The 12,379-nt window shown below is 42.0% G+C and overlaps 1 protein-coding gene across 1 annotated transcript in view; it reads left to right on the forward strand.

The window, feature by feature from the left end:
* Positions 1-12,379, forward strand: part of LOC147016965 (WD repeat-containing protein 7-like) — a 301,923-nt gene that overhangs the window by 18,870 nt on the left and 270,674 nt on the right. Inside the window, exon 2 of the mRNA XM_085846266.1 lies at positions 696-852. Within this exon, the coding sequence (XP_085702392.1) occupies positions 696-852 (157 nt within the window). The remainder of the gene's footprint in view (positions 1-695; positions 853-12,379) is intronic.

Raw genomic sequence — 12,379 nt, forward strand, 5'->3', positions numbered from 1 at the left:
GAAGATGAGTATAGGCACCAACATGGTGGCTGTAGTGCAGAAGTTGTGGGTGCAGTCAGATGAATCGTCCAACCAATGGGTGGAACATGGATGGACGCATGCACAGCTCATTTTAGAGTAATGTATACTGGAAGCACCCGCGTTGATAGATGGACACATGCATGCCGAGACTGAGCTCCTTTTCTATATTAGATAAGAGAAGCTGATATATTTGAAATATTTTGGAAATTAAATATGTGGATGTTTCGTGGATTTTATATCAGGCCAAAGTAATTGGTTTGTAACAAAATAAATAAATTCAGGCTGTTGCAGGCACTTCATTTTGCTCTTTATGCAATTGTAGTTGAACATTTACCATGCTGAAGGATTCCCCAGTCGCTACTCAGGATTTCTTACAAGGTTCCTTACGAAACATTTCTCATGAGATCTCGTGAGATTCTCATTAAATTTTCAATCAGACCTCTTGAAGAATCCTCAGGTATTCTCATCACACTTCCTGCAGATGTATGGTATAGTCAATCAATGGTAAATCTGGAAGTATTGCAGTTGAAAAGGGAAGTGTCGTTTATCCAGGAGAGTGATCCTGTTTATACATCTTTCAAGCAGAGAAAGAGCTGCCATTTGAGATGTTCGGTGTTCCAGTGAGTGTCTGTTCCTGCCCTTTGATCATTTTCAGCTTCTTTTTGTGCTTGCAGGCAATGGAACAACTTGCTTTTACCCATGGTGGTTTGGGGCTGTCAAGTCCCCCGTCACCACATTTCCTGTTTGTTACTCACCAATGATCAGGGAACAGTTATCACCGGCTGCCGGGATGGTGAGCTCTGCTTATGGAACTTATCCTCCAGCCTTGAGGTATGTGTTTGCATTCCTGATAGTTTTGCTGTTTTTCACCCTTTAATTTGACAAATCCATTGAACTCGGTAATGTTGAAGAGGTTTAATATTTGGACGTACAAGGGTGGTTTTTGTGAAAGGTGCACTTTCACACTTTACTTCCCTTCTTTCCTTTCATATGCATCACATGACTGCTGGTTTCTTCATTTGCTGAGGGCACAGCTGTGCTGCTGATACAGTACCCCCTGTAGATTAGTATTACTATTCTGGTATTTTACCTGAAGGCAGGTTCAGTTGCTTTGCAAAGAGTTATACTGGGTGGTAATTAGGGCAGGAATTTGGAAGTTGTTCAGGGTGCCAGTGATAGTTCACCGACTCTTCACAAAGAACATCGTGGGATCTATGACGTCCATCAACTAGCGGCGGCAGATGGGACACTAGTTGAATGTCCATCCTAGGGAAGTCACACACCTTGATGAATCACCCTGCTTGTGAAACACTAGGCTGACAGCTTATATACCCTGGCAGAGATTTGAACCCAAGCTCGACAACTTCGAGTTGAGTGTGCATACCTCGAGGTCCTCCTGTCAACTCCCCCTGTACATTAGAGCATGAATTTGTGACTTGGCCAGGGTGCTGGTGACAACTTGCCTACTCTTCATGAAGGACATCGTGGGATCTTTAACATCCACCAACTAATGTTTGTATGTAGGATGTCCAGTTTAACGTCCATCAAAGGGACAGCACACACATTGATTCCTCACTTTTCCTGCAAAACACCAGGATGACAATTTATATCTAGGTTGAGATTCAAACCCACATTAGATAGCTCAGAGGTGCGCATGCTTTATTAAAACTTGTATGCAGTGGAATATAGTCGAGCATCCTGCCTCTGACATCCTGCCTTACTCTCCAAACTGCCTGTGGCATCCAAGGCATGGCTTACTGACTTCATCTACTCTCATAGCCAAAGTTGGGCTCTCAACAGAATCCTTTCATCTCCTCTACTTGTCAAGACTGGAGTGCCCAAGGGCAGTGTTCTGTGCCCATTCCTATTCCTGATCTTCATCAATGATCTCTATGTCTCTCTGGAAATTCCTCATTATCCCTTAGCTGATGACTTCACCCTCTGCCATGACATCTCTCATCCTTCAGACCGGCAGGCTGCCACCTCTTCCCTCTCTTCAGACCTTGAAAAAAAATCTCAAGCTGGTCAAACACTTCGAATTTGTTCTCCTCCTCCTCCTCCTCCTCCTCCTCCTCCTCCTCCTTCTCCTTCTCCTCCTCCTCCTCCTCCTCCTCCCCCTCATCCTCCAGGTAGCTCTCTGCTCTCCCCATCTCTCTGCTGTTTCATTTGGCCTGTTATGGACTGGTCTGTTCAATCTTAGCTCTCATACGAGCCTCGACAATGTGTACAAAAAATAAGTGTACCAGTACTAGCTCTTCTATGAGCCTCGACTATCGATACAAATTTTAAAAACCATGTTTCTGCTCTGCCATTCTGAATCGACTCTTCAACAGCAAGATCTCTCACTTGTCCATGACAGTCATCCTTGATACATCTTTTCACTCCCTTGATTTTTTATGAGTATGACCCTGGGCAGAGCCTGGCACCAGCATGTTCATTATTGTCCACATTGTCATGGCCCAATTTTAACTGCTCACCAGATTTAAGGTTTCCCATAAGGCACCACCATGAAACTGCATTACAAGTCTGCAATGATTTTCAGGAAATTTCACCCCTTCCTTGGCCAATAAATGTGCAATTTTGCACCCTCCTGAGCACACTTACAAAATTATCCAACAGATCAGTTCTGGTGCGATCGGCACATCGAGAGACATTTCTGCGTGACAGTTGTCCATTGAGGATGTGATATAATCTAGCAAGTTGGGAGATGATATGGTGCATAAACTCACGGTGACTTTCCAAAAATTATTATAAGTTTCACTCGAACAACTTTCATGTTCCCCTCAGAGACAAAGGAGGCATCGGTACTCTCATGGAGACCGACCGTGCATCTGGAGATGACGTTGTTTAATCTGATCATGGTTTTGCCTTTCGATGCCTGGGTCAAATCTAATGTTCTGTGTTTCTGTGACGTGGGTACACATAATAAGTTGGGAAGTGAATCAGTTTTTGTAGATATCTGATATCACAGTATACTGAGAAATGTGAAAGCAACATTTCAATGCATTACAACACTGGTAAATCGTCAAAATTAAAATACACAATTTAGTGTTTGTCTGTCTGACGGTTTTTGACTGTGATACATTCCATCATTACTTATCCAATCTCAACCAAACTTGACAGGAGGACTTAGGGTCGCATGATGGAGGTTGTAAAGACTTCATTTCCCCCCTTCCCTATGGGGGTGTTCCACGTTGAGTGAAGTCTGTATTAAGGTGTATATCCGTGCTAAGATAGCTAATCGTGGCATTTTTCCAAGACCGCTTCTAATAACAAAAGTAATAACAACACCAATGATAATTAATTGCATTATATTAATGCTGTTACAAAACAATATTAACACGAAAAATATTTCCTCTTCTTGAAGGGGTTTTTCCTCCTTGGACAAACGGCGTGTTAACTTGTATAAACAGCTTATCGTGGCATTTTGTGGGGCAATTAAGCTCATCAGAAGTAAAACAAAAACTTTAACATTTTCACGCTCACGCTGACGCTCAGGCCGGGAGTATCGCTATAGCTCTCTGTTCTTCAAACAGGCGAGCTAAAAATCGTACCCATGTCCAAAGGAAGCAGTGCAGTTTAAATAAAAAAATGAAGGTGTGTTTTGTGCATGGCTACATGGGCACACGTGATGAAGCTGCAAATGCCAACGTGCGACAGGTTATCCCCACACAGAGGGTTAGAAGGTTCTTCTTCTTCATTTTTAACAGACGGATGGATGGATAATACTAACGGACCCCAGAGAGGATGATAAGAAGACCCTTTCTGTCTGCTGCTCCCGTAGTGAGTGGGTGTACTGATATAAACAAATATAACAAAAACAACGTAATGAGAAATTATTTTATAATTTTATTCGTTTCACCATGATTTCCACGTATGGAAATCTTCTGCTGCTACTACTACTGCTGCCTACTACTAGCCACCACTGATATCAACCATCTTGCATTTTATGGGATCGTCCCGTTTTGTAACGGTGTTCTGCATCCCGTATCATACATTCCCAGGATGCCATTTGTCCCGTAGTCACAGTATTTTCACGCTTATTTCGGTCATGATGCATCTGGCCTGTACATACACAATGTGACCTCAACATGCTCGAGAAGCCACACCAGGCATGTTTAAATACCTCGTAGCTTATTTAACTACTTCGAACCTTATAGTTTCAGTGGGTTTTACCCCTTTTGGGTGCTGGTTGCATCATTTTCTGGGGGCACAGCTGTGCTGCTGATGCAGTGCCCTTATTTCTAGTACACTGGTGCTCATTTCACCAACCTTGGAAGGATGGCAGGCTGAGTCAACCTCACCTGGTGTTAATTCAGCAGCAAACGGGGCTCAAACTCAGGAACCCTGGGATACCAAGCCAACCACCCGATCCACCAAGCCAACACCAGGCTTATAACAAAAACAACTACGACTGCTACTATGACTTAATTAATGGCTACAATTAATCCCACCTTCTCCATAATGGTCCCAGTTAAATCCACCTTCTTGTGAGCTCCCCAGCAAGGAAATTTGACCAAGTCTTTCACAAATTGGCAAGCCAGGCTTGGCATTCGACTGAAGATGATTCCGGCATGAATTTGTAATTTGGTGAAGGTGCCGGCGATAATTCACCTACTTTTTTGTGACGGACACCCTGGGATCATAATGGGGAGCTCGGGGCATTTTAGAAAGGCTTTAATTCAATCATACATGTTTCATAACTGACAGATGTGAATATGTGCGACTTATAAAAACAAGTGAATCGATATAATGACAACTTTGTGTCGTTTGGACAGACTTACTGGGTCCTGCCATTATCGAGCCCCACTCTTGTTGACGTCATCCCTCCTATGTGTCGTATGAGCCCACCATATTTGTTAGCAACAAAGCTCAGTAGCCTACTTTGCGTCCATTGTATTGCCTTTGGCTGTTATAATAACATGGATGATCGGACGAGGAGCAAAACAGAAAACATTAGTTCCTATTCCTCGTCGGATCGGTGGAAGAAATGGGTGCAGACCTTGAGACTCACTCGAGTTCTTGTGCTAAGACTTAATACGAGATGTCTTTGCTCGGAGAATTTTGAGCCTGATTCTTTTGAAAGAGATTTTATTCAATTGCTCTTAAGCCAGCCATCCTAACCAGAACGAGTTTCTGGGATTTAAACAGAGAAATTTAGTGAAACTCGATGCTGTTCCCACCATATTTAGTTTCTCCAAGCATCCGAGAGCACAGTGGAACCGTGAGTAATAGTAGAACAGAACAGTAAACTGATATTTTGCATGATATCTCAAAAAGTTTTGGACGGATTCAGACGAAACTTGGTGGACACGTTGGGTGTGTGACAAGGAAGAATTGATTCAATTATGGTGAAGATCCAGATCCGAATCTGGATACGAGAATTATTTAATTTTTAAAGTGATTCTTCACCATTGAGAGATTGGGCCCAAAACGATATAGTTCTGTATAGCATGATATTTCAAAAATATATTGGGCCAGATATGTTCTCGTGGATCAGGTATTACATGGCGAGGTATTTGCTATACCGAGTACCCTTCTCGTTTTTAATGCATTTGTTCAGTCTTGAGGAAGATATCTGTACATAACGGACAGTTGTGTATACTTATGAAATCAAACTCTGTGAAATCGGTGCAATTTATTGATGATGTCACAGAAAAAAGAAAAAAAAACACATTTATATACAAATTACCTGACCCACCTCTTGTGCTAAATTGTAAACATGCACAATGATGATGCAACAAAACAAATTTCACCATGTGAGACAAATCATCCAGTATCAATCTTTAAATACTCCCAAATATTTAGTGGATGTACAGTTGATTCACCTGTTCAGTATTGGGTTTCCTGAGGTCCAAGAGTTCTGGTGACGTACAAAGCAACTCGAGCCATTTCAAGAACATCCTTATTTAGACAAACAGTCTGGAACGCTCTGTTATATGTCACACAAGTTTCATCGTCTGATACAGTTCAGTGAAATCACAGCAGGAATGTCAGTCATGGCAGCAGACACACTCCACCTCACTCACCATCATGACACATAGCCCGCATATATACCAATCGGTGTTCTTAGTTCTCGCACCTGCCTCCAGGCTTTTATCGCTCGATTGCAAGCTGTCATCACTAAATTCATGAGCAACCTTCCTCTTGAGTTGAAATGAATAAGGTCGTACTATAATACTCATTACAAGTTTGGTCGAAAAAACAAAAAAAAACCCCACAAAAAACAGGATAAGCACTCTGTGCTCGATAACTCTGGTTTCTCTGTCAGCTGTTTGAATCTGAGGACGGTTGATGTCACAAGATTGAGGGTCATGCTGATTGATCGTAACTGTCATTTACGAGCAAAGTTGTTCACTTTTCTTGAAATATTTATTTTATAAAGTGATATATATATATTTTTTTTTTTCCGGGATGTTTTTAGTGCATGGCTACGATGTTGACACAAGCTAATATTCCTGGAGTGTTCTTTTAACATCCACCCAATTATGCTAGTAAACGGGACACCCAGCTTATTGTCCGTCCAAGGGACAATGCACTCCGTGATACAACATCCTGCCTGTGAAGCACAAATCTGACAAGTTATAGTCAGGTCAAGAAGCAGACCCCGAGGAGAGAGCTCCAACCTGTCAGGACTGCTTCCACGACAGCAATACAAAGAGGAAAAAACAGCAAGTGAATAAGCACACCGTTAAATTAATGATGTAGAAGGAAAGCAAAGAGAAAGCTGGAAACCTTTTGTCGAAGGCTCAAGGCATCCATGATGGTTTGTGCCAGAGGTTGTGGGTTGTTGAGTGTTTAATTACTTTAGGACGAGACTGAGACTTTTGTGGCTGGAGAGTGCAAAAGATGACATTTTTGTCAGTTCTTTAAACTTTTTGAATTCACCTGTTAAGATTTGACTTTGCTCAGTGGTTATTCTGTTAACTTAGTTTGTAAACAAAATATCGGTTCATGGAAGAGTGAGGTGAATGAGCGTAAAATGCAATGCACTGATGGTGGGGAAGTGGGACAATAGATTAATTTAACAAACACGTGACTAGATGAACATGAAAGGGAGAGAGAGAAAGAAGAAGGAAGGAAAATGGTTCCTTGCAAGGAAGAATGGTGGGAGGGTTTGTGGGTGTACATTATGGCTGTCATCCTTCCGAGGTCAGCAAAATTAGTGTCAGCTTGCTGGTATCCTGTGTCGGAGTGGCGACCTGTACAGGATTGTGTCCAATAGCCAAGGAGACTGCTTCGGCAGCACCAACACTCTGCACAGGGTATGGTCCCAATGGATGGATGGATTATGGGTGGAGATGGTAGATGATCTGTGGTATTGCTGCACTATCAAATATAATGCCTGGAAGGAAGAGCATATTATTGAACAGACTGAGAAAGGTGGTGGTTCTACAAGTCGAATAAAACAGGAACAAATAAGTGGATGTTTGCAGTAAACCTGTATTATAGGAGTTTTTTTCTTTTCAATAAGAAGGTTAATTGAAGAATGGATCCAATTTGGAGGGACAGAAGGTGAAAAGAAAATTGGGAGCAAATTTGGAAGAGAGGTGGTAGAAAACCGAGATGCCACCAACTGTTTCACGATGAGAAAAGAGCAGGCCCTTTGCTTGTTTTTCTTTGTGAGAGATGCCAATGATGTTGAGAACTTTGGATTCCACAGCAATCTTGTGCACTGGTGTGATCCATGGTCACCAGACCAGAGGGAAAAGCAGTACTTGATTGCACAGCAGACAAAGGCCTTGTATGTGACTCAAAGTTCAGATTAACCAAGGAATTACTTGGCAGGATGAAGGAATCCCAGTATGTAGCTGACTTTGGAGACCAGATTTGATATATGGCCTGCCAAGGAGAGGTCATGGCTAATGGTGAGGGTCAAAATTTCAAAAGACTGAACCTCTTTCAGTGGCTGACCATGAAAATATTTTGTTGAGTTCATTAGACAATCATTGTTCCAGAAAGGCAGTGTGAGAATGTGAAATGTCTTGATTGAATGACATTTTCCAAGTGTGAGACCGACATCTGATCCTTTTCAGGACAGCAGAGATGGATGCAGTTGCTTACGGCCCTTATTTACGAAGAGTGAAATCACCGGAAAAAAAGTAAACAGCAGTCGACATATCGAATATTTACAGAAGGAACAAGACTTGGTCAAAACCGAGGGGTACTCCAGACTTTACTGCAAGAGGAGATGAAAATATTGCATTGACAGCTACCTGCTGAGTGTGTGAGAGCCAAGCAATCACTGTTTGGAGGAAGTCGGTAAGTTAGGAAACAATAGGGCCTCGGATTACATTCACAGAAATCCTGACATGCAGAGTGTGATGCTGGACTGTCAAAGATCCAAGATATGTGCAGACCCACAGCCCTGACCTCACATTTGAGATTTCAGAGCCACCATCCATTTTTGAGAGAGAGAGAGAGAGAGTATCATTGTAAATATAAGCTAAAGGAATGTTCTCATATTAAACTTTCCAGAAAGATTTCATCTCAACAGTTGGTGATCAAAGAGTGGATAATTAAACATTCAATCATCGGTTCTCAGAAGTAATGCTGTTGTAGATTGCAATGTAAAACTGGGATTAAACAACTGGTGATGGTGTTCGTGTGCAGACTGTGCCTGCTGGTTCTCCATGAGAAGTACTTGCCATGTGCCAAGTTTCAATTTTTTCCATGGTGCGGTTTCTCAGATAGAGGTCCAATTTTTTTTTCCTTTTTTCCAACATGGCTGCCATACCTTGTGACCTATGACGTCACAATTATCAATAAAACGTTCTACATGAGTAGTCGCTTCTATGGCGAGAATTTTGTCTCAATCCGACAAGCAGTTGTGGAGAAAAGCACAAATTCTGTGCGGACAAACAAACAGACACAGACAGACAAAGAAACGGACCCAAATGCAATGCCCTCTCCTTCAGTGAGGGTAATAATATAAACATTATTGAAGTAACAATCTGGATTGAAAACAAAATTGTTTTTGACCGACTTTATTTCCCACTTCTGCTTTGTCCTTTTTTGCATTATGATTTATCAACATCACCGCTTGTGTTCCTGTTTCCTTCCCTCACTACAACCGTTATGAGTTTGCATCTGCAACCACCATATGTAGCAAATGCAAAACGCATGCAATAATCAGTACTTCTACCAAACATTCTTACCATGTTCCATTTTGTGTCAGTCATACATTAAAACGACCTCCCACCGTAGCTGTTTGGACTAATGGTCTAGTCCACCCCAGGTTGAGATGCACCTCACTATCCTGGCGGCTTTCTGATGACAGTCAATCTGCACTCAAAGAAAGTGTTGTAATAGCATGTTTGCAGCTTTCAAATCCTGATATATATATATATATATATATATATATATATATATATATATATATATATATATATATGCCAATAATGATCCGAATGGGGATGGAGAGGTTTTTTTTAAAAATCTTTGTTTAGTGAGACCTCAACATGGCAGACTAAGCAAGCACATGACAAACTGCGTCGAGATACCCACATAAAACAAACTGTATCATTGACCTTTATTTTATTACAATCCTACCTCGAGTCTTATAAACGATGACGGTGATGACATGCATGAGAGACAGCTAATGCATAAACGTATTTTCAAAACCGACATTAAGTTACTCACGTAAAAGTGCAGCTCCCAAGATACCAGGAACAACCAACCAACACCCAAGGTCAACAGGACAGCTCTTCGAGAGTGCATTCATCCACCTTTTACCTTCATATAGGTTTGAATTCTGAGCCATTTATAAAGTGTTGCATCAGTGAGTACACCATGCATTGAATGGAATGTTTAGCTGTTTTAGCCATCTGCGAGCATTCGGTAAGGAACTTTAAAGATCCCATGCTATCTTTCACAAGAGTTGGCCATTGTGTGTCCACCACCTTCATTCGGTGCTCAGTGGAGCTGGCGTGCAACTGGTGATGAAAATTTGTTTTGCTATCCAGATAATTAACTATCAAAGGCAGCCAGCCAATCTAGGGGATTGTGGGGGCGGGGGGGTTGAGATATAGAGAGATACAGATATCGAGAGATATGGAGAGAAGGAGAGTGATAGATTATTGAGAGATGGATATGTCACCTTCCCAGGTTTATTATTTTGCAAATTTTACTTGATGTTTCAAAATGCAGCTGAAGATTTGAGGACATTATTCCCAACAAGTTTTGACAGTCAATCATTTCACCAATTCATGCAAATCCAGTTTTTGTAAATAATGTTGCATCTCTTCTTCGGTTCAAGGGTATGATTTCATCATACCCTTGTTTTTCTCCAAATCTTCTTTTTTGTGTCCTGGCATAACATCAAATGCAGTGTCCGGTGCATTGTAGAGCAATGTTGTTTGCCTCAGCCAAATTGGTTGGTGTGGTTGGTGTGGGCAGTCGGGGGTCCATGGTCTGCCTTTCCCCACAATCACAGGTCTTAGGGCCTTGTGCATATCCCCATTTGACTATGCTGGCCTTACATCTGCCAACTCTGGTATGCAGGCGATTTAGTGACTTCCAGGTGGTCCAGCCATTTTGGGCTCCACCCGGGAGTTCCTATGCTGGGTGGTGTTTGGGGCGGGGGGGGGGGTATCGAGCCTCGAGGTGTTTTCCGGCTCATTCAGTTACTGTTGCCACAGTGTTGTCACTGATATGAAGGTCACATTTCCCCAAATGTTGTGCTATTCATCTTCATAATATTTTCACTTCATTCGTACACTGACAGGGTTCCCTAATAAACACTTAAATACAATTGTTATTTAATTTTCTCACCATTGTGATTCTCTCGAATGGAGGATCATCATAAAAGAGTTGCCTCATCCGCTGACACTTTGAGTAGTTACTGTACTTATGAGTTACACATTATATTTCATGGAATTCACTTTGTTGGTTTACTCAACAGATGAACAAAACTAAGGTTTAAAATATGTTGTGTATTTCTGGGGAAAACTCTTCCATATCAGGGGCTGTAAACAAAATACGTGGCTTTTTTGGGGGGGGGGGGGCGTTTTTTGGCAACTTGATCCCCTCCCCCCATTTGATGCACGATGATGCTTTGTCTGACCCTCACCTTAAAAAAAATACATAACTGAATGAGAGCAATGTCATCAGTTTAAAATTCCGATCAACTTCCATTCTGCATGATTTGTTTTTTTTTATCGGTGGCATACGACAGCTCAGCCAATGAGTTTGTGATGCCCTTCAGCTCCTGCCAATATTTACAAACTTTGAGTTGAACTTCCTGCTTTCTCATTTTCAGAAATGTCCTCTCGTAGCTTCAAATTAATAATTTAAACATCACCTCTGCCATTTTTCGATGAATTTACCCAAAAGCAATGCCATCTTAAACTGTCGTGGTGAAGGGAAATCCAAGATGGCTGCACCCATGAAGATGAAGATGGTGTCACATGACTGGCTCTGACATCCTCATCTCTTCCTTCCCCATACCCTGTGATACTCTGTGATGCTCCAGGATACCTCCACCCACAAAAGTGTCACATATTTTGTGCACAGCCCCTCATAACATTGGTCTCAAGTGGCATGGTGGCCGGTGCATGTTCTTTCCTGCAAATAAGTGTGATATGAGACTCAGAGCTGATGAATGAACCACTATGCCACCGAGTCTGGTGTTCTTTGCCTGGTGTTGGCTTAGTGGTTAGGGTGGTGGGCTTAGGATCCTAAGTTCCTGAGTTCAAACCCCCCTTGACTGTTGAATTAATACCAGGTGGGGTTCACTCAGCCTGTCATCCTTCCGAGGTCGGCAAAATGAGTGCCAGCTTGCTGGTATACCGTGTCGGAGTGGCGACCCGTCCAGGATTGTGCCCAATAGCCAAGGAGACTGCTTAAGCAGCACCAACGTTCTGCACAGAATATGGTCCCAATCTCCTCCTCCTCCTCCTCCTCTTCCTCCTCCTGGTGTTCTGTAATTATCCAATCAAGAAAACTTCCTGTGCTGGTTGTTTAGAAGGTGTTTACCAAACTACATTGCCTTCCCTACACTTGTGAGTTTTAAATTGACTCTTGCTGGATTTTTAGCATCTTGACTGATCAAAATTGTTCAAAAACTGATTCCGAAGCAGAAAAATTGCTCAGAAAACTTGCTGGATCATCTTGGTTTGGGATCCTGCAAATGGGAAAACAGAGTTTGCTTCTGGATCAAACTAGATCAAGCCTGAACAAGTCCAGAACTTAGTGGAAGCAAGAATATGTCTGCTTAAAATATAAAGAGAACATTGCACAGTTATTTGCTTCGACAAAATAACAAATTAACTCACTTATTAAGGTTGCGTTGTAAAATGTCTGATATCCCTGACATGTGATTCTGAAAGTTGTCATTCAACATTTTGTGTCATCTCTT

Source organism: Eptatretus burgeri, chromosome 11, assembly GCF_056783735.1.
Source record: "Eptatretus burgeri isolate ZD-2024b chromosome 11, Ebu_testis_v1, whole genome shotgun sequence".
In the NCBI taxonomy this organism is placed as follows: Eukaryota; Metazoa; Chordata; class Myxini; order Myxiniformes; family Myxinidae; genus Eptatretus; species Eptatretus burgeri.